Genomic DNA, 22,777 nt, shown 5'->3' with positions numbered 1-22,777 from the left:
GCAGCGGAAAGCCTTGCCTCAAAAACCCTAGCAATGTAGTAATGCAGACGCTTTAAACTTCATGTGTAGCTGCATGTGAACTGTATTTGCGTAAACATGGTCAAAAGGCAAGGGAATTGTGGATATTTGATGTTATAAATACTTTCTGCAGTTATATAAGCTGAGGCCAGCTCATATATCTGGCTGAGGTCAGTGGATCCTGAAGGAGGGCCAGCCATTCCATCAAAGGTACCTTAAGCAATGGCCATCTTCCTGTCTGACTAACCGTCATGCGTTTGTTCCATTAATTGCCATGACTCAGAGTTTGGGGAAGACTGGTCCTGTAATACAGGTTCAGCTTTGTGGTTTGCTGTTTAAATATCCCGTGCTTGCTCGAGCATGCGCTCTCAACAACTGTTGCTGACCCAGGAACAGGTTGGCTTCTTGGGGTCTGGCTTGAACCAGAGTCCTTCAGCATTGCCATTGATCAGAGCTGGAAGGAGGTCAATGTCCTGGGACTGTGAGCTTCCAAGAGATGTGTGAGTGAAGATGAAGTGGGGTCCACACCAGTGGTAATCATTCACTGTACTGATGGACTGGGCATCTCTTGTTGCTTGAGTAGGGTGGAGGCTTGACCTTGGGGATATTACCAGCTCTGCAGCTGTAGCTGGTAGGTCTGGTCTGGGGGGAGAGGGTGTTATGAGGCCAGGCCCAAAGTTTTCCATCTGCCTGGTCTCAGTTGGGTGAGCAAGTCCAAAGAAGACTCTTGTTCACCTGCCTTGGAGTGCTGCACCCTCTTGATGTCACAGGGACATGACATATTGAAGTTTTTATCTTGGTTGTGTAAATGCTGACCTTGGGGGCCTCCTGGGGCTGGTTCTCGGGTATGAGAGGGAGAGTTCACTTAAAGCTCAATTTAGCCCATGTCCCAGGGCAGCAGGAGGCAGAGGAGAGAAGGAAAGCTTGATCTGCAGAGGAGGGAGAGGGGACGCTGGTGTTGTTACAAACACTTGCAAATCTTGCCTTCACAGCCAGGACCCTGCAGAGGGGAAATACAACTTCCTGGTGGAAAGCTGAGAACTCTCCGAGCTCATCAGGGAGGTGTGGGGACAGGGAATGGAGGGACGGGGACGTTCTGGAAGGAAAGCAGAGTTCTCATGCTGTTTCTAATCCTGCCATCTAATTAGCTGTAAAAAAAAAAAAAAAAAAAAAATTGTTCTTGTGGAGTGTGTGGGAGGAATGGGACAGGGGAAGCTAGCAGAGAGGAGGGGGAGGGACAGGGTATCCCAGCCTTGGCATCCCTCCCCTGTGACAGTTTTCTCCCTCCCTGTACTGGAATCCCATTTATTCCCCCGCATGGGAAGAGCGTTGGGTTTCTGTTTGGTCCCAGGGCCTCCCGTGCCCCTGGTGCTCAGACCCATTCCTTGGGGTTAGTGCCACAGGACACGTGCAGGGCTTTCGCATCTCGTTGATTTGTTTGTGAACACTATTTTCTTTCTGCATGTGCATTCCTCCTTTCAGACCTTTGGACAGGCAGCCCTCTGCCTTGCTCAGGCTTGAGTTTGGCTGCAGAGATGCCTTTTCTTTCTGTTCTCTCTTCTCTCATGCCTTGTTTTGATTAAAATGAGAAGCAAAGTTGTTGGTTTTTTTAATGTGCCCACTGGGTTCTCTCTCCATCAATGGGATGTTCTATGCTATCTATAGCGTTTACCAGCCTGGTAATTGAGAGGGGCATGGTGTGCAAAAACCTAATGATTGACAGGACACAGCATGAAGGTCCCAGAAGGATTTTTTCAACCTCTGTACCTTCTTGTGGCCCATCTCCAGCCAACTAAAGGGTCAAGAGCTGACTGATGGTGTTTAAGGTCCTCTGCTCTGGTGCTTTACAGCTGCGGAGAACGGGAATGAATGCGTCTGCTTTGTGACCCATCTTTTGCCGCAAGCCAAATTGCCTTGGGCTTAAGATCCACACTGGGGGGAGGAAGAACAACAAACAAGAATTTTTTACTAAGAAACAGTGCCAGCTGACAGGTCGGCAGTGTCTCTTAGCCCTTCCATGAGCCACACGTGCAGGATGATCCATAGAAGATGCCACCCTTATTTCTTCACCCTATCGCAACCCTGTTGGGTTCAAGAGAATTGCTCGGGGTATTTCTGAAGGACCCTGTCCTGCCCCAAACCAGTGTTCACCCAGTGTGGCTCCGTCAAAGGAGTCACAGACCTGCTGGTGTCTGGCCAGGGACACCATGATCTGAAGAAAGCCCTCTCTTGGAAGGAATGCCCTGTACTTGAGGACACGAAGCAGTCCAGTAGCACACGGAGCTGATCCAGGAGCAGATTTCATGCAGCCTGTGCTGTGGCTGGAGACAGGATCACACGGTGGCCCCCTGCCAGTTTTGACTGTGCTGGCAGGGGCAGCCATCAGCAGCAGAGATGCAGTAGCAGAGGCTCTGCTGTGAGGTAGCTGGCACAATAAATCCTCCAGGGCCCTGCAAAGGAGGGAGCAAGCTGTCCTGGAGCCAACTATTCACCGCACTGCAATCCAAGCTGTCTGGGTTAAAATCAGTTGGGTAAAACCAGCATCCCGTGGCATGGAGGTATCGCCTGCAGTCAGCCTGGACACGGGCTGGGGTATGCTTTTTGCCCCCTTGTCTTGCTGATGTTCCCCGGCCCTTGATTCTCCACCATAAGGCAGCATGGAACAGTGGATGGAGCAAGGAAACAAGCAGGGGAAAGGGGAGGAAATGACCAATGAAAAGCCTCAAAGCAGGGAGAAAAAGGCAGAGTTTCCAAAGAGATTTTCATTTGGACAAAGTAAAGAAATAAAAGGAGGCCAGAGGAGAGAGGTAAGTTTTGTTCTTGAGCATCCTCCATCGATGGTTTCCCAGCAGATGTGGTACAGGGTGTGTGTCCCAGGTCAGGAGTTGGAGATGCTGGCAGTGAACAAAGGGAAAGCTCTGCTCCACCTGGTTTTCCTCAGCATCATTGATCCTTGCTCTTCCCATCGCAGCCAGGTGGGCAGGAGAGGAAAAGCAGCTTGTCCTGCAGCCAAGGGACAGCCTAGGGCAGGATCAGCATGGGTCCTATCCAGCTCCATGCTGTTGCTGTCAGCATGAGGTGGCAGATCTGGGCAGTTTCTGGAGGACTTAGCCTGTACCCATACTCTGGCATCTTCGACAGTTGAACCTGCACCAGACCAGCTTGGAGATGAACTATCCCTTTGTGCCCCCTTGACCCAAGGGGCTTGGGTGTCTCAGTGAAGAGGAGTTAGGACTGTCATGGGTGGGGGGTTCTCACCAGGTTGACTTGGTGTACCTTGGCCCCACGCAAACCCCTCTGAAAGGGAGGAAGGTATCTTCAGAAGCTACGTTTTGGAAAATCCAACTCTAAAATACACAGTGAATTTGGGCCGGGTTTGTTGTAGAAGCTTAGTGGATAGCAACAGCACCTCATCAGAGTTTTAGTTTAATCCTTAGGGTCTGCTTTGAAGGTTGAAGCAATTGTTTCCTCAGCAGGGGCCAGAGGCAGTGCATCTGAATCTTCATATGCACCTGCACTGAAGGTGACTTCTAGTTGGCACAGCCAAGTGTGTCAAGACTTTGCTAGGCACCTCGCTGTTTTCACCTGCCATGGGAGCTGGTGTGCTTTAGCTGCTTGTCTAGGCTTGGGGAGGTCTTCTGTCCTCTGGTTCAAAAGATTATCCCTGTAAACTAGCAGCATGTCTTGGTGTGGTGCCCTGGGTCCAAACCTCATTTGGAGTTGTAAGTGTGAACCAAAGCAGACACTGAATTATAAACATGCGAAAAGACACAGAGGGAAATGGTAGCTGAAATGATTGACGATGTTGGGGGGAGTGGTGTGTTCAGAAGGGGAAGAAAAACCACCGGCCCCATTCCACTGCAAGAGGGCAAAGGAGCTGTCTTCCCATCCTACAAGAGAGTGAATATGTCCAACTTTAGGTCTCCATCTGGCACCTCATTTGTAACCTGGAAGCACAATGAGAAGAGTTTTACCTCGCACAGGTGAGTGACGATGGCTGCCCTCTGTCTCTTTCTCTGGATGATGTTCTCTCTACTTGCAATTCTAGGTGGTGTTGTCCTCAACCCTGCTTATTATGGTATGCGTGGCCACACGAACACCATGATCCATGAAGTGGGACACGTCCTGGGGCTGTACCATGTCTTTAAGGGAGTGAGCGAGCGGGAATCTTGTGACGATCCCTGCAGGGAGACAACTCCGTCCATGGAGACGGGAGACCTCTGTGCCGACACTGCTCCCACCCCAAAGAGTAAACTCTGTCGGGATCCGGACCCTACCAATGACACCTGCGGCCAGACACATTTTACAGGAACGCCCTTCAACAACTACATGAGTTATACAGGTAACAAGTAATCATTGCCAGGAATTGTAAGGGGTCACCTTCCCTGGAAACCTGGGTTTCTCTCCCACCAGCAGTCCCTTTCCTCGTTCCCCAGCTGATGTGGTCCCTCCCGGCGTGTCGGGATGCGGCAGGCTGCAGCCTGTGCTTGCAGGAGCTTCTTAGCCCCCTTCTCGCTGCAGGCCATTTCCATCCCTCACTCCCTGCCAGTCCATCGTTGGACAAGTGTCTAGGCTGTTCTCGTCTGCATGGTGATGGGCCTTTGTTCTACAGTCCTGAAGCAACTTTATTATGAATATTTTTATTATTATTTTACTATACTACTATACTATTGTTATTATTTTGCTATTTTACTATTTTATTAGTATTATTGTCACTACTACTACTATTATTACAATTTTGGACCTTCGAGCAGAGCAAGCGCAGGGCTGGGGAGCTGCTGAGGCAGTGCCATCTCGTGGCTTTGGGGACACACGACACCAGGGAGCCCTGCCAGGAGAGCCACCACACGCTGCTGTCTCCCAGCTCTCCCTCGAGGTCCCCCAGACAGGGTTTGGAGATCAGGAAGCATGCACATTGTTTTGCCTCTCTCTTTTTATTTTTTTTTTATTTCCCCCCAGATGATGACTGCACCAACGCCTTCACCCCCAACCAAGTCGCCAGGATGCACTGCTACCTGGACCTGATGTACCAGCGCTGGGGCCAAAGCAAGAAGCCTGCGCCCATCCCAATCCCTCCCATGGTCACGGGACAGACGCAGGACTCCCTCAGCATCTACTGGCTGCCTCCCATCAGCGGCATCATCTACGAGAGGTAAGGGATCTGCTGTTACGGTGGGCTCAGGCTTGCACAGGAGCCTGCTAGAGGGCACAGGGGACCCTCAGTGGGGCATCCCCTTCCCCCTTGGTCATCCCCAGCAGAGCCCCCAGACACCAAAGCCAGGCTGCTGCGATGGCTCCCGCTAGCACGCGGGCTCTCCTGCAAGCCTTCTGCTGTCAGGGTGCCGGGAGGGGAAGCCAAAAAGCATCAGGAGGCAACGCCAATTCTTAAGCCCCGGAGTGCAATCACAGAATGAAAAATGAGCTTCATTTAGCACTTATTGTATAAAATTGCCATTTACCAAGAGGAAATGCAGCCTTGTGGTTAAGGCAGGGAGCTCGAACCGCGAGAGCTGGGTTTCATTCCCAGCACTGTCACAGACTCCTGTAACTAACGGGGGGGTAAGTCGGGAAACTTTTCACGCCAGAGAAACGGTGCTGAGGAACCAGAGTTGTCTGGCTGGCAAGCAATGCGTGGGCCCCAGTACTGTGGGTGACTGTCCTCCTTCTCCCCAGCACTAGGGAGTCACCAAGACCTGGGTATGCCTCCAGTGCCTCTATTCAGCAGCCCCTCATACTAAAAGTTCTCGGTTTCCACCAGGTTTTAGGTCTACGCTTTTATTATGGGACCATAAGCATACGTTGAAAAAGTCTCGGACTTGTTTTAAAGCTGCTTCATAAAGCTTTTGCAATTCAAAGAAAAGCAGTGTTCGAGGGCATCTGGGACAACTCTGGGTCAGTGTTTACTGCCTTTTCAAAGAACCGATGCTCTCCACGATGCGCCTTTCATCCCTGGGGTAACGAGAGTGTGTACCTGTTACCCCCGCAGACATGAGAGCCTCCGAGTGCTGGGTGGCCTCGAGTCTATAAAGACTCGATAAAGCAGATAAACTGCTTTGGTGGGGAACGGGGTGGTCTGAGATCAGGAAAACACAGGTCTAGGAAGTAAGTGATGGGTCTTCAGATCCATCCCCGGCCCTTGCTCATAACCGGCTCAGGAGCTGGTCTACAATGGGGATTCTGCATCTTCTGTGACGAACTTGAAAAGGAAAGGGCCTGAGGCTGGTCTTTATCACAGAAAAGTCTCTTTTCTTTCCTGGAGAGCACAGTGGTACCCTCTTTAATTGACATTATTGTGACTGTCTTGTATTGCAGTAGTGACAAAAGCCAAAAACCTGACTCTGGGCTTTAGCGGAGATAGACCCAAGTGCACCCACCCAACGGCAGAGGCATTGCCCCGGCAAGCATGAAGTCTGTTAGCTCTGCTTCGTGGGTAGGGAACAGGCGATTCCATGGCTCACCCTACCCACAGAGCCCATAGAAAAGGAGGATTAAACCCAGCTTTTCCCACGGTCACTTTTATTTTCCTGTCTTTGACATAGCTTATCCCAAGCAGGATAATATGCCCAGGGCTTCCTGAGAGCTTAGCTTTGCTTTTCCAGCTTCCCATCTGATCTTGCCTGGACAAACACGGGTGGAAAACTAACCAGTCCTGATCAGACATGCCAATGCCTTTGTCTTCTGACTGCAGGGAGCAGGACGCGCTCTGCGACAACTGTGCAGAGGACGGCACCTTCCGTCAGTACGTGCACGAGGCCTCTTCCCCTCGGGTCTGCGATTCCTCCGGCTATTGGACCCCAGAAGAAGCAGAAGGTGAGCACCTCCTCTTGTCCCCTGGCTGTGAATCTCCCAGACAGAGATGAGATCTTGCTGGGAAAAGAAAAAGAAGTTTGTTTTTCTTTCTGCGAGTGAGATGTCTCCTCTTTGGGGAGGGTCTTTAGTGCAGGAAGGAATCACAGGTGCCCAGAAGATGCCTGGTAACTGCCAGCTGGCTTTAGACAAACAAACTGACACCCCGATATTAACCCCAATCAGTGTCCAGGAAGGTGTTAATGAGAGATGCTGGTCAAAAGGGAGGGGCATTTCATTGAAATAAGTCTTACAACATAGATCTTGGGACCTCATCCAAAACCTCAGGGGCATTCACAGGCTTTGCAGCCTTGTCCAAAGGGAGCGAGAGGCGCTCCTTGCGTCGTCCCACCGAGTCTGTACCAAGTCCAGGGCAACCTGGGTTGGATGCAATTCCTTGCTGACAAGGAGAACAGCAGGGTGTCACAACTTCTCTTGTGCTGAGACCCAGAAGTTGGTTTAGAAGCCTACCTTGTGGGCACGGTGATGGCTTTCAGGGTCGTGCAGCTGCCATAGCAGCGGTTGCTCTTTTTGTACTGACTCAACTTCTCCAAGGGAAAAACAGAGGATGCAGGAGACCAGGTGAAATGATCCCACGAGCTGCACGTAGCGCAACATGCTTCTTTTGAACCACGTGGAGCCAGAGCATCTGTTAGTTCTGTGCACCTCCACGTTTGAGCCGCTGAGATTGACCGAAAATGTGGCAGGGTGGTTGCAGACAAAGTGCAGTTGGGACATGATGACACCTTTGGGATGTAGCCCATGCTTAGAGAACAGCACTGCCAGGATGCAGCTGAGATGCTGTGTCTGAAAACTCTTTATCTCTTGATAGCATCACAACGGGGGGTGGAATCAACTTAAATCATCAAATTTGTGCCTACTCAGTGACACCAAACAAATCCAAGGTTAGCTCGCTTATTGTCAGCAGTTTCTGTTTCCCCTGCCTGTCTGATTCACTGGCAAATTAAAACTGCTTCTGGAATTATTGGATGTCGTTTTCTCCTATGCAGGACCCACAATTATCACAAGTGCATGTTTGGTCTGGTGTAAAAGAGACAGGTTTTATGGTTTTTACAAGACTAATAGTAAATGGGTGCAGGTTTTGAACTGGTGCTGAGTCCTAAGAAATGTTTGCAGTGGTGGTTGAAGACAAGGGTATTTCTGCCACAGGATGATGAATTCCAGGGATGCTTTCTGTGCACTGAAAGCCCAGCACTACATTTCTTTTGCTGAGTGCTAATCCATCACCAGGGAAGGCAGGCTGGGGATCTGAGGTCAGCGTGGGCACCATCCTGGTGGAGAAACAGCCTTCCAGAGCTGCTTCCCTGGCTTGCTTCAGACCTGGTCCTTTCCTGCCTGTGACCTCTTGCAGCACATGCCTGTGGAAAGCTTTGGTATCTTTGCTTTGCTTAGCCCACGTCCGAACCTGTGCAGCCACAGGGACTGAGTTCAGGTGCCCTTAGCAAGCCTTCTGTGCCCATGAGACTACAGAGCAAGCTTTGTGTGTTCCCACCGGTGCCCAGGCTGTCTCTAGAGCTGCTGGTGGCACTGCAAGGAGCTGCAGCATGGATACCATTGTCCCTGTTTTAGAGGGCTGGGACACACAAGGCTTGGCAGATGCAGTGCTTGTATACGTACCCAGGAGCTGGACCAGCAGTGCTTGTTGCTTTCTAGGATGTTGGGGCAGATGCCACCAACTCTGACATGTGCTGGTATCAGGTGGAAAACCAGGTGGGTGTGCATCTATAGCACAGAGATGCACAAACATCTACAGGGTACCCGCAAGGAGGATCGCCCCTCTAGGTCAGTTGTCCCCTGGCTCTCATCAGTCTTCTCCTCACACCTCCTGCCCAGGACCCCCGGATGTGGATCAACCCTGTGAGCCCAGCCTGCAGGCCTGGAGTCCGGAGCTCCACCTGTACCACATGAACATGACGGTGCCCTGTCCCCAGCCTGACGGCTGCATCCTGGAGCTGCGCTTCCTGCACCCCGTCTACCCCGATTCCCTCACCCTCTGGACCACGTACCTCTCCATGGGCTCTCCCAAGCCGCTCTCTGACATTGAAGTCCTGACAGAGCAGGGGGAGTCCATCCATCTGGGACCCCTGGACACTTTCTGTGATGTCCCCTTTACCGTGAAGCTCAACATCCCTAAAAAGGTGTCCGGAGTCAAGATCTACACCTTTGACGAGCGGATGGAGATAGACACAGCCCTTGTGACCTCCATGCCCCGCAGCTCGCTCTGCTCTGCCTGTGAGCGGATCCAGTACCGAGTGCTTCGCGACCCACCGTTCGCCAACGGATCCCCGGCAGCCCCGGCACAGGCGCACCGCCAGTTCGTTGACACGTGAGTGACGATGCTGCTGTGTCGCAGGCTTGGTGGGTGGCTGGGACAGTCTTAATGACCTCCTCAGGTCTTGCCTTCGAATCCTGGGATGGTTCTGCTTGTGTTTTGTTTTGCCCCCTGCCCTGGGAATTGCTGTGCTCAATGCCATGGGCGATTCCCTATTCGGCATCGAGGAAGCTTGTTGCAGTCCCACCATGCTAGCATGACCCTTGCACGTGAGTCCAGGCTAACTAGAAGGAGCTTATTAAACCCGGAAACATTTTCCACATCAACACAACCAGTAAAATGATTGTTCAAGATAATGCCGCTTCTCCTCAGCTCAGACCCCAGGGGAATAAACAGCAGGCCCCTCTGCAGGGCTTGGCAGAGACCCTCATCCCACAGTCTCTGCCTCTGGCAGTTTAGAGTACAAAGACACATGTCAAACTGTGATGCTGCCTGGGCACACACATGCAACTTCTATAGCTGTGGTGAGCAAATCTGTTGCAGAAGCATGGGCTGTTGCCTGCTGCTCTTTCTTCAAGCCCTCTCTGTTCCTGCAGGGAAGTCACGCCTGGGCAGGTGTACCAGTACCAGGTGCAGGCAGTCTCTGGGACAACCTCAGGAGAAGTCTCCCCACCGCTCGTCCATGTCCACGGAGCACCCTACTGTGGGGATGGGAAGGTGACCACGTAAGTCAAGAAACTCCAGCTCTCAGCTGAGGTTCTTCAAGTTTTCAGGTCATCCTGCCTTAAAGGGAAGCACCGGGTTGGTCCTCCACCCGTGGGTACTTGACTGAAGATGCTGCACTGAATTCCTCCAGCAGACTGGACTGTAGAGCTTGTGTTTTGTAAAATGCCATGAGCGTAGGAGGTGGAGATGGTCTTTTTGAGGCAGGGTCTGGATGAGGGCTCCAACCTGAACATCCTCTGTGTTTGACTGCAGTGCTTGGATTCTGGCCCATTTCAGTGAGTTGTCGTGGAGTCTGACCCCAAAGGGATCAGCCGTTGGGACTAGCCAATATAACCTTCTTGCATGGGCACATGGTGGTGGTTCCACAGCAAGCACAGTCCCACATGCTGTGGTGTCTTTAGAGAGCTGTCTGGTCTCTGCTCAGAGACCCCAAATGATGAGGGATGCACCACATCTACACTGAGAGACTCCAGTGGTTCACCTGCTCCATCTGGGGATAAGTATGCCAAATTCCCATATTTTAGCTTTTTCAGAGTTCAACTTCCAGGTTACTCGGAATCCATTTCCTTTGAAAACAGCTTTCTTAAGTGTGAGGAAAGTGGACAACTGAAGTAAGTGCAGGAGAGATTGTGGTATTGTACAAGACCCAGCAAGGCAAAGAGGCTTACAGCAAGGCTAGCTGCTGAAGCGGTGTAACCTGGTACGGTTTTAGCATGAAGTCATACTAGCTGAAGACTTGGTCCAGAGAGAGCAAATGACCACATTAGCCTCCGTTGTCAAAGTCGATAGCAAAGTGAGAGGAGCAGAAATGGGCAGATAGCAGCTGAGATTTTCAGCAGGCTTTCCTGAGCTGTTGTGGGGAAGGCCATGCAGGAAGCCTGGTCTGTGGAAGTTTTTACCTTTGTACCATCTGTGGAACAGTAAGCAGAAGATTGGACACAGTGGATCTTTCCTGTTAGATGATGGGTGGAGGTGGGTGAGCATCAGAAGGCATGGGTCTGAAGTTTCTTTGCCCCTTGTGTTTTGGGGTACGTAACTGTGCTCAAAGGAATAGGTACGAATCGAAGTGTTTCTGTCAGCTTTTCCCATCAGGTCTATTTTCTGCAGTATGGGGACAGAACCTTTTCAAGAAAACTACATGGGCTTTTTTTCCTCATGAGATACCCCGCATGTCAGCTGATACTGATCCGTATCTCCTCTTGGGCTAACCTTCTCTCTCTCCCTTCTCCTGCCTCCCCTTCTCCAGCTCCCACTGAAACACCAGCCCCATCTCGGAACCTCCTGCCTTCTCCAATGCTTGCTTTCTTCAGTAGCAAGTCTTCCTGATGCTTGGTTCTCTTTCTCCATTGTATATAGCTTCATTTTCTCCCATAGCTCTTGCCTCAGGTCTTATAAGAAAGTTACAGTACAGTCATGTTGTCTTATTCCTTGGCAAGATATGGTGTTTTCTCCCCTCTACCTTACTCCACATGTGGTTTTCCTTTTCCCTGCTTCTGTGGAAATGGAACCAAGATATGGGGTCCTCACTCATGATTCGGCAGAAGCACAGGAGTGTATAGTCCAGGGTGGTGTTAACATGTCTGGCTGTTGTCATCTTAGGAGCCTGGAGGAGGAATGCGATGATGGGGACTTGCTGGATGGAGATGGCTGTTCCAGGAAGTGTAAAAAGGAAAAAGGCTTCAACTGTGTTGGTGAGTCCAAACGGACTGAGATGTCCTTTTGAGGCAGGAGTCAAAACTGTACGTTAATCACACTGCTCCTCAGAGCAGGGGGTGATGCACCTCATCGCAACAAAACGTGGATCTGCAGCTGGAGTGATCCATGGAGCTTGTCAGGCCTTTGTGGTGGGGAAATCCCAGGGCTAAATGGCCAGCACGCCTCTGGGGACAGGAGGAACTGTATGTGTCTGGAGCCCAGTTTGTAAATGGGTCATGCCTGGTCTCCTTGCAGGGGAACCAAGCCTGTGCTATGTGCACGATGGGGACGGTCTGTGTGAGCCATTTGAGAAGACAAGCAGTGTCCTGGACTGCGGTCCCTACACGCCCGATGGATACGTGGACCTCTGGGCAGCGAAAGCCTATGCCTCCCATCAGGATGCAAAGTCCTGCCCTGCTTCCTTGGTCACTGGAGAGCCTGTTGTGAGGGTGAGTGAAGACATGGCCACAAAAATAAAGACTTTTCTAGCAAAGCCCATGCAGTGTTCCCATGCAAGGAGCCAGTAGGAGACCTGGGCATTTCTCACATCCCTCTTTCAGCAGTCCCTAAGCCCAGGAACTGCAGTACATGGAGGGGTGTTTCATCCAGGCGGGGAGCGCATCCCCAATCATGCAGCTTGCCTAAACAGTGACCACCACCATCCCACCAGCTAAATGCACAACTTTGAGTATGTGAGCAGCCCCACTGTTGGTTTAAAAAACAATCCTGTAAGTCTGATACCTTATAAGGTCAGGGCCTGAAAGGATAAAATCACGCATACAGTAGCAACTGTGTTGCTCTCAAACTCTCTGATCTGAAGCCAAGGAAAAATCGATGGGAGAATTCCCATCTTTTATATGGGCTTTGGAGCAGGGCCTGGAGGTCTAGGACAGGATTTCGCCTGATTGGGGTTAATGTGGTGTGCATATGTGCTTTCCTAGCAAGCTGAACAAGGATAAGAAATATGTAGAGAGGTCATATTTAGCCCTCTATACTTGTGTTTCTACCAACCTGATATAAGGAACAATCTCCTTCAGACCTACAGCATGATTAAATTGCCCAGATGTTTGTGTCTAATGAGATACCTTGGGCTCAGGTGTCTGCTCCTCTAGAATGACACACGTATCTGCCAGGTTTTGTGTGCCAGGCCTATGGGGATGTCCGGGATACCACAGGGCATCGAATGGCACACAAGACTGGTATTCAGGTGAATGAATCACACCTTCCGATCTCATCATCCCAGCCAAAATCAGGAGGCTGTGATCTTAGCTACCTTCTCACAGCTTGGTTCATTTCTTACTCAGCCCCACAGACGACATAGGGTGATTAAACAGCATATTTATTGCACTTCATAATGGCAAAGGCCTCCTGTGCACGTGTGTGGGCAGTGAGATGTCACTCCTGCTTAGGAACCCACATCCTAATTGTCTTCATCCTAGGAACCAACTTGGGATCCTTCTAAACATTTATTGAGTCTTCCTTGAGGTTTTGTAGGTGCTGTTCCTTTCTCTGACTTTCCTTGCTTCTTTCTGGATTGAAATAAATCTCTCCTTTCAGGCATGTAAATCCCACCTTCACAACATGCCAAAGGACCTTTCCCTGGCTGCTTGGTTCCCCTGCGCTCCCAGCCAAGACAACGCTCAGGATGCAGACGAGGAGAGGGTGCCCTTGGGCAATGAGGGAGTTTGGCTCAAGGTAAGTGAGGCTGTGCGGTTGGGCAAAGAAGGATTCGCTTGTCTTTGCCTTAGCACTTTGGTGACAAAGACCCATCCTTTTCTGTCCTGTAGGAGCTACAGCAGCCTTAAAAACTGCTCAGATAAGACTTCGTATCCTACTGAACTCTTCACAAACCCCAAATGCCTGTGGCTGGATCTTATGTAGTTGCCCCATTCCCAGTATGAACAGCAAACCCGTCCCAGGGCAGATTGCCAGGAGAAGGGCTGTGCCTGAAACCAGAAGCCCACAGAAATGTGTTGAGGCTGAGAAACAACTTGCTCCTGATTATTCCCTGCAGTCAAGCTGTGCCTTTACACCCGCAAAGGGTGGGCACGAGCTGTATTTGAAGTCCTAGTTGCCTTTGTTCCCTATGGCTGTGAAGAGCAACAGAGGGTAGCTGGACATACACGGCCGTGCTAAGAGGTCCTGAGCACTCCAGGTTGCTGCTGAGCACCCTGAGCCCACAGTAATCGGCTGTGGCATGCAGGTTCTCCTGCCCTCGGGTGACTCCAGACCAAAGGAGACACTTTCTGTGCCCAAGATGCTGGTCCTGCGGCCCGATGGGGGCTTAGGGGCTGCGTCCACATCTGCCTTTGGGAGGGCACCTGGAGGGTTAAATGTCTCTGTCCCAGCAGGCAGAGGAGCAGGACTGGGGAGAGCTGAGTGTTAGGCCAACGCGATTTTGACAGCGTTGATTTTCTGACCACAGGCACAGGCCAAAAGTTTCGTGGCTGTTGCCTGGTGTTACTGGAAAGCTGGGCCCTGGCGTGCTGCTTCCCTTGCAATTTGAGGGGCACCTTGCCCTGCTTTGCTCGAGGTTGTCTAGAGAGGGCACCTTCCCAAGACTTGGTGACTCGTCAAACCTTGCCTCTGAGGTCCTCTGCCTCTCCAAAGAACTTCCTTTAACCGGGTTTTGGGGTTTGGTTTTTTTTTCCTTTCTTCCTTATCTGTGTGCTCACAACCTACTTTTTGGCTTCGGTCTCTAGCCATGACAAATGTGCCTTCTTTCTTCCTTTGCTAGCGAGAAACCAGCAATCTCCCCCTCTGCCCTACCTAGATGAAAGCTTGCTTTCCGCTTCTCACCAGGGGTTAAAGCTTGTTCCAGTTTTATTGGAGCTTGTGGTCAGTTCTCTTCTGAGAAGTCTTATATTAAAGACTTTCATTACTGGTTCTCTGTGCTCTCTCTAGGAGTGCTATTATTTTCCGCCCATAAAATTATTTATGCAGTAGTAATAAATATGCCCTCTTTCTTTTTTTTTCTCTTTTTCTTTTCCTTTTTTTAATAGCGTTTGCCTGATTGGTAACATATTGGATTAGGAAAGGCAGCTTCTTGTTGACAATTTGCCTAGCACGCCCGCCTGCCCAGACAGGAGCAGAGCTGTTCAGGCACATGCGTACCCACGTGCGCGTGGCATTTCATGGCCACCACCTCCCATGGCCGTTTTAAAGCTGTTGCACCTGTGTCACCCGGGTTAGAGCCACACCACTAAACTCATTGGGTGGTAGGCTTTGCTTCCCATGGTGTTTCTCAAGAGGTGGCACCAATGAGCAAGGGAAAGGTTGGTTTGTGCTGTAAGCTGACTGGGGCTGGAGGAGAGAGTGGGCCACCTAACAAAGCATCTATCATGCACCTTGGGTCTGTCTGCAGATGGGAGTCATTATGATTTGCAGATCTCTGGCCATGCTTTGTTCTTAGTTTCCAACACACTTGATGAGAAATCAAAATCATTTGTAAGCAAGTCAGGATGTGTAATATGCAGGAAATTAAATAAAGGGGGAGAGGGAGGGAGAAAAATTAAGAAGATAGCCTGCTGTGGCCGAGCACATAATACATAGTAATAAAAAAAAATTGGGATGTTAGTCAAGTCAGCTGCAGTTGGTCTCACTTGGGGCCAATGTCCTTCACCTCGAAGTAGATGCCCTATAGGAAGGGCAAAGCTACACCCTCCACTTTAAGCTGTGTAGTCCAGGGAAAGCCTCACTTGACTTCTCCAACCATCTCTCGTCCCCTGAGGAACCACACTTGAAGGAGCATCTACCAGGTGGCTGGGTTAAAATTGGCTGGCTCCTTGGGGTTTCCCAGCTGCGACTGTCCCGGCGGGCTCCCTGGAGCAGGCTGCGAGCACTGCTGGCTCTTCTTTGTCTTTCCTCTCTTCTTGCTTTCCCTTCCTCCTTCCTTGCTTTCCTGTTTCTTTTCCTTTTCTCACTGAAGAAGACAGAGGGGACATACCAAACAGAAACATTTCAGCTTCATGGTCCACTCCTTGCAGCCAGGCCGTCCCTGCATAAGAGCAAGCCCTGGCCAAGGGAGTGGGTAGGCAGCGGCGGGGACTCGTGCGTGGGGTGTTTGCTGCTGAGCCCCTCCCTGCAGGGTGGAAGCCCTGGGATGAAGCCCAACGTTTTCTCCTGCTCCTCTGCCTGAGCAATGCCTGGCGTGGCACAAACCACCCCAAGGCTGGGCTGCCATCACAAATGGGGTGGTTGTCCCCTCCGCTCCCACAGTCTGCTCCTTGGGCTGTGCCTGGCCAGCTGGGACTTGTTCTCCTCCAAAATATACCTTCAGCTTGAGTTTCTGGGCTCCCTCCACACCGGCATTTAACAAAAACACTCCACAGGGTGGATCTTGGTCAAAACACATCTTAGCACTGGGTGGGGGGCACTAGGGTGGAGGAGAAAAACATTTCTATCTTCTTACTTCCAAAGAACATCTGCCCTGCCATGACTGATGCTGCGAGTTTCCCAGCTGCCTCCTGTAGCCTTCGGGGCTGTAGACAAGTGGGGAGCTGTCAGCTCTCCTAAGCAGGCAGGGCTTCTTCCCACAAATCTTTCCACGTGTTGGCTGACGGACAGTTTGCGGTCACTCTGAGTACTGGAGCTGTTCTTTGTTGGTGTAGTATTTTTAATGGAAATATTTTGGTGGCAGGACTGGTAGCTGTGATCTCTGGGTGCCTCACTTGCCCAGCCAGCACCGCGTGTGGTGGGAGTCAGAGCCTAGTGAAGGGAGGGCAGAAAAAGGGTTGTCCAGGTCTCAGTCAGGTGTTGCTCAATTTTAAGAGCAGCAAATATGGAAGCTGGGAAGGTGCCATAAATTTATGGCAAGGCAGGACTGGAGGACAAGGGAGGACATGTGAGGAAGACTAATGAAAGGGAGAAAGGGAATCATGAGGGAACAGACTGTGTTCCTGCACCCTTCCTTCCCTCCTCTCTCTCTTCCCACCCATTTTCTGCCCTGCCTATCTGCAGTCTCTGACCCCCTGACCCTGCTCCTACTCTTTTACCATGCTCCCTCTTTCTCTCCCTCTTGCATATATGCGATCAGAAAGGCTATATCTGGTAGGCCTGCTCTCAGAGTCTCTCTTGTCCTCCTGCCCAGGTGTGCTTTGAGAGACCTGCACTGCCCACCTCCCTCCTGATCTTCCTGGCCTCCGATGGCACAGTCCCAAGCAACCAGCACAAGCCAAGGGTCAATGTCCAGCTGAGCGACATAGATGGGCTGAACCGCACTTTGGGTGAGAAACTTATGGGCTGCAGCACAGGTCTGTGCTGTCCCAGCAGGGACACCAGGAACCCCAACCATTGCTATGATCTCTCACTGGATTGGGTGCTGCTGTCCCCTACCCCTCTTGTAGCATCTTCTGCTTCCCAAGCTGGTCTGTTGGGATGTGTGGGGGAGGTAAATCAAAAGCAGACAAAATATCCCTGGAGCTGAGCTAGTGGCTTCTTCCTTTGCCCTGTCTTGTAGGGACGTATGAGCTGTCTTGCCAGCACAACCCCCTCGTCATCAACGTGACCCGTGCCCAGGAGGACCCACCCCACCAGACTGCTTCGGTGCTGCTCAACTTCTCCTCCCCACTCGTGGGTATCGCAGCCGTGGCCTTGCGGACCTCAGCTCAGCATGGCTCCTCTGACACCACCACCTGCCTCCTGCAACACGAGGAGGGACATGGCCATCAGCACTACAGGTATGGTCTCCTCAGGGCACTTCCCAAGGGGCTCCCGGAGCACCCTCCTCTGGGTCTTTGTGCTTCAGTTCTGGAGCTTTTATCACCTTACTGAGTGTTTCGTGACTATTCTCAGGTGGCTTCTGAGGTGTGGTTGGGAAATATAGTGTAATGAGTCCTGATTTACTTATCTTGCTGTGGAGGGGAAGGCAGGAAAATGGATTTTGTGAGTGTCCCATGCATCTACAAAAAGCTGCACTGAAGGGACCGTTCCCTGGCGGGAAAACCAAGCTCCCTCTCCTGAGGAGTTATCGCTGAGGGTTGCTGCTGAAGCTGAAATGCTGACTTCTTCAGCACGTGCTTTACAAACTCTATCTCCATCCATTCCAGTCCTCCCTACACTTGGGAGGTGGGGATGAAGCTCTCCTCCTCCTCTCTGTGCTGGCTCCCCATCTGCCCCAGGCTCCTCAACAACTCTCACGGTAGCGGCGATAACAATAATAGTAGCAACGGTGCTTTAATTTATTGATGTCTGGCGCTCGCAGGCGTCTGCCTGTCTTCACAAAGCAGCAAACGAAAGACATCGTTTGCGGAATGGGCACTGCTCTCCGAGCGGGTCGCGCTGGCAAAGGGACGGGGAAGGGCCGTCGTCCAAAACAGACTAAATCAACGAGGCAGAAGGAGTGTGCCGAGCAGAGCCGCGGGCCCAAGGGGGAAGGAAAGGATGGTGCTCAGCTCTGTCCTAGAGGGGTGGTGGGGCTGACGACAGCCAGACCTGCCAAATCTGGCTTTGCTTTCAGATCCCAGGCTCCCTGAAGCTACAAGTCTGCCTATCCAGGACTCTGCTTCAGCCAGTAACTTAAACTGCGTCACAGGGAATACTGATTTGGGGCCCAAGCTTTGCTGGAGCTGTGGGGGTGTTAGAAGTGAAGGGCTTTGGCTAGGGTCATCGCATCGCTGCTACTACCATTTCTGTTGATGGCCCTGGATGGACGAACATCCCCAGTAATGAATGAGTGTGCATGTGTTTATCTAAAAGCTGGTGGGATCATGGCACGATTGATTTATGCAGAGTTCTGGAAGCCACGAATATCCTACAGTTGCTTTTCACTTTTTTTTTTTTTAAGTGCATGTGTAATTTATACAGAAACATAAATCTTAGTGAGTCAGCAGATAAATATTATTCTCAGCCTTACATTAAAGGATCAGCGTCTACCTGAAATGCAGTCCGTTTCCTCCTGGTAGCTCTTACAGCTATGTACACACATGCTTCTAAGACCCCAGCCAACTGATGTGGTTTTTCAATTACATTTTCTCATCCTTTAAAATAATTCTGTGCCCTCATTGCTTGAGAGCTTTCCTTTCCCGCTCAGAAGTGACTGCAAGGAGGAAGACTGACCAGACACAGCTGAGTATCGCCTATGGATGGGGAGAAGTTCATATAGGGACAAACAGAGAAAAAAAAGTAGACGCTTTTCTCTTAAAAGCCTCATTATAGCTGAAGAACATGCCAGTTCCAACTGCGTGCTGTCCCCTTGGCGTAGGCACGGCAGGACCCAGCAGGATCCTCACACCGTCCCTTCCTCCTCTCGCTGTTGTCCCGCGGGCTCCCCGTGGCCTTGGCGTAGCTGTGGTGTCCTTAGCAAACACTCTGGGTAAATCGGAGGCCCAGAGTTTTTGGAGTAGGAAATGCTATTTATAGTGTTGCTTTTCTGGGCAAAAGGGGGTTGGAGGGGGGGGAGGTTAGGCTTACAGTCTCCAGTCGTCTCGCTAACAGTGAAGGATCTGCCTCTGTTAAGTCAGGAAACATCCAAGTATTCCCCCCTTATTATATTTTTAAAATCTATTTTGTCTCCAAAACAGCAGTAATTTTATTTTTAAGGGCTAATAAGGCATTTCACATAAGGCAGGTGGAGTCTGGGGGGAAAAAAATCCCCTATAAAAATCCAGGAATATAAATTCTTAAGTGGTTTAGATATATTCGACTGTAAAAGCTCACAGCAGATCTGTGTCATTCCTGTAAAACATTGCACTGACCGTTTGCATGCACCCAGCCTCGTCTACAAAGTACGTGCATGCGAGTGCTTTCCTAAAATAACCTGAGAAAGGGACAGTAACAAAAGCAACGAAGGAACGAGGTTTCCTGACTTCAGTCCAGAACTGCTCATTGCCAAAATAATAAATATGTGACGGCTTGGTATTTCTGTAGCATCGTTCATCTTGAAGGATCTCAAAGTGCTTTGCAGGTTGGGGAAAACAAAGAGATCGTATGTTTGCTGATGAAATGCAGCCATCTCCAGGTCAGGATGCAGCAGGCATCTGATGCTAGAAAATACATCCTTGTTTTGAAAAAAAGAGTTGCCTTCTGCTTTTGGACCTGCTTGAAGCACTGAACGTTGGAAGACGGACGAGGTCCTGTGCAGCCTGCTCTGGGTGACCCTGCTTCGGCAGGGGCGTTGGACTGGGTGACCCACAGAGGTCCCTGCCAACCCCAAACATTCTGTGATTCTGTGACCATTTGCAGACCAAAGCAGCATGGTGACCCTTCCTCGCACCTCGCTACCAGCACCAGGAACCCCTCTCTCCCGTCTCTGCCAGCAGCTCAGGGCTCTTTGCTTCCTATACCCAAGCACAACCCTATGAAGTTAAGCAGAAATTGGGCTTTTGGTGAGTTTCCACCCAGGAAATTCGAACTCTCCAGCTTTCATCCTTTTCTCTGTATTTTAAAACTGAGCCGTAGTCATCCTGTTTTCCTTGATACAGGCTATATACTGAACCAGGGGAACACTGTTTGTTTCCTCCATTTATTTTTAGCTTGGTTTTATTTTTAGTGTGTTTTATTTTATGTTAGCGTATGCTGGGAAATGCCTTGGCGAGTTCACAGGAAAGGTGCTACAAAATGCAACCTGCATTGTGTTTTTTATCTCCTGTGCCAGTGCCCTCCTCTGCTCCCCTAAAAGTGGGTTTAATGCATCGAGTCTGGTGTGGATTCCTGTTATACGGAAAGTAGGTGTCAAGGAGAGAAAAATCAGACAGAGGAGGGGTTGTTGACATCTTTTTCAACTGCTAAACTTTATTCAGCAAAGAGAAGAGGACCATTGGCCAAGCAGGTTTTATTTGGTTTGTTTTCTTTCTTCCAGGTACCATATTTATGCAGGGTCAATTTATGAACTGAGTCTGTGCCGCTGTGAAAATCTGTGGGGATCTTGGGTAAAGAAGTTGATGTTTCCTTTCTTTCCATCTGGCCTAGGGTGCCCCATGGTCGGGGACCATGGAGAAAGTGGATGGACGTTTATGTTGGGATCCCAAGGTCACCCCCAACGGGCTGAGACATGCTCAGGTCAAGATGTACCTCCATTCCCGCTCTGTCCTCCTGGCCAGGGCCCACTCAAGCTATTCTTGCGTGCATAGCGCAGCCGGCATTGAGTTGTGTGCCATGAGGACAGCACGTATTGCCTGGACATCTGCTCCCTGCCTCTCCCAGGCAAATGCAGCCTCCTGGGTGCAGCATGAGGCCCGTCACAGCAGGCTGTGTCTATACTGTGCTATGAACATCCTCTTTCTCTGGCCAGGAGGAAAAAAACCTTTCAAGAACCAAGCCCAGGGTCCTGACCACCACCTTTCCTGGGGCATGGGCTCACCTCAGCCTTTGGCTCTGCCCTGGAGACCTCTCAAGGTGCCTGTTAACCTGTGGTGTTCCTCTTGCGGGTCCCTGACTGGCTGCTGGGCAGCCGTGGTCAAGGGTCTACTGTAGGACTTGAACGTTCACTTCAGCCAATGGCTTCACTGTCCAGCTGCAAGATGGCAAAGGAAATCCTTGGAGGCACAAGGACTGTTTTTATGGGCTGCTCCATTCCATTGCTCTCTGCAGCCTAGTCAGCTTCTTCCATTTCATGCTTTATATGGGGTTTTTTTAGGATGCTCAAGGCATCTCCTGCCTTTCCCTGAGACAGCCAGCCTCACCTGGAAAAACATATCTCCTAATGCCAGTTTTATTCTGAGTCAAACGCAGCAGATGAACAGCTTAGAAACTGGGTGCTTGGTGTTACCTCATGGAACGGGCCACCCAGTCTTCCTCCAAGCATGGCCAACTCCTGATGCATCGAGGGAAGGTGAATTACAACACAGAGCTGTTGTGTGGCATGAGATGCGTTTCATTCCTGACCCCGGCACAGCTCCCAGTGAAACCCTGAAGCTTGATCTCCATTCCTTTATTGTCTCACCAATGTGGACATTAAGTGTCCTTCCTGTGTCCGGTTAAGGAGGAAACAAGGGCTGGGAGGACCCCGAGGTGTGCCTGCAGAGCCCTTGGCGTAGCGCTGCAGCCAGCCTGCCCCCGTTCTGCCCTGCCTCCCCTCGTGTCACACGCAGGTACTAGCATTTTTCACAGAAACTGGATTAAACGTGTACTTCCGCAGGCTCTCTTATCTCATGTTACAGGCTGCAGGAGGCAACGAGTCCAGCACCTCCCCTGCTGAGCTATTCTTATACCCAGTAACCCCCTCTGCTGAGAAGCTGCCTCTGATTTCAAGATGAAAGTTGTTGCTTTCGCTCCATCGTTGTTGGAAAGGTCTAAAAGCCTCCTGCCAGCAGACTCCTTTTCTGGGTATATGTGTCTATACAGTGTGATCAGATCCTCTTGCTATCTCCTCTCTGTCATGATAAATGTATTTTTCCTTCTTAAATCTCACAGCGTAAATCTTGCAGTCCAGCTGTGGCTTCTGCTCGCAGCTCCCTTTTGAAATCCCTCTGCTATTTCTACGTCTTTGTTGGTGGTGGACATGGATGAGAGGTGAATTCCTCTGGACAAGAGAGGAAATGGCAGAAATAAGGTGCAGCATGTTGCTGTGGGGATCGGATGTGGATGAAGGTGGTCTTTGGGACAGATGAACAGGCACCCTTGAGGAATACTGGCCGATAAACTCTACCTGCATGCTGCTCTTCTGATGGGCAGGTGCGCTGTCTGCCTTAGCGAGGGAGTCAGGCCAACTCCTACCAGGAGCGGTGAAGGTACGGTCCAACCTGCCGCAGGTGGGGAAGCTGGCTAGACCAATGTTGATGTCCCCTTCCACCTTACTTTCTGTGCCCCTATAAATCTGTTTTGGTGTAGCAAGAAACAAAAAACCTTCCTATGTCTGGAAATATATGAAGATTAACCTGCTTTTGCTTCTTTTTCTGCCTTTGCCACTATGGCTACAGAGGGGCAAACAGGTCATTTTGATATCTTACTGGTGCCTTCTCTCTATCTGTGAGGTAGATGACAGCAGATGACTCACAGGGATGTTATTTTTTTGCCAAGTTTCTTTGGGGAGTCACGTACAGAAGCAAATATCTTTTCTTGAGGTGGCAACCTCAGTGAAGATTGTAATCAAGAAGCATCACCACCGTTGGGTCTGTACATGTAGCCTGCTCCCACAAGGACGATTGCCATCAGATTTACTGGAAAAGTGAGACCTTTCCCCTTCACGAGAAACATGCCTGAAGCGAGAAATTCCCAAGTATTTCCAAAACACCTTTTCTCATTTCCTAGCTATTTTCTTTT

The 22,777-nt window shown here is 50.6% G+C and overlaps 1 protein-coding gene across 1 annotated transcript in view; it reads left to right on the top strand.

The window, feature by feature from the left end:
* The window catches only part of PAPPA2 (pappalysin 2), a 94,630-nt gene that overhangs the window by 32,871 nt on the left and 38,982 nt on the right, over positions 1–22,777 (top strand). The window contains exons 6-15 of the mRNA XM_075424102.1: positions 4,067–4,360; positions 4,978–5,170; positions 6,707–6,828; positions 8,719–9,211; positions 9,754–9,882; positions 11,483–11,574; positions 11,834–12,027; positions 13,136–13,273; positions 16,668–16,803; positions 17,037–17,256. Of these exons, the coding sequence (XP_075280217.1) occupies positions 4,067–4,360; positions 4,978–5,170; positions 6,707–6,828; positions 8,719–9,211; positions 9,754–9,882; positions 11,483–11,574; positions 11,834–12,027; positions 13,136–13,273; positions 16,668–16,803; positions 17,037–17,256 (2,011 nt within the window). The remainder of the gene's footprint in view (positions 1–4,066; positions 4,361–4,977; positions 5,171–6,706; positions 6,829–8,718; positions 9,212–9,753; positions 9,883–11,482; positions 11,575–11,833; positions 12,028–13,135; positions 13,274–16,667; positions 16,804–17,036; positions 17,257–22,777) is intronic.

Source organism: Opisthocomus hoazin, chromosome 6 (genome assembly GCF_030867145.1).
Source record: "Opisthocomus hoazin isolate bOpiHoa1 chromosome 6, bOpiHoa1.hap1, whole genome shotgun sequence".
NCBI classification, from domain to species: Eukaryota; Metazoa; Chordata; class Aves; order Opisthocomiformes; family Opisthocomidae; genus Opisthocomus; species Opisthocomus hoazin.
Note: the sequence above shows the minus strand (reverse complement) of the source record. Positions and strands in the feature narration are given on the sequence as shown.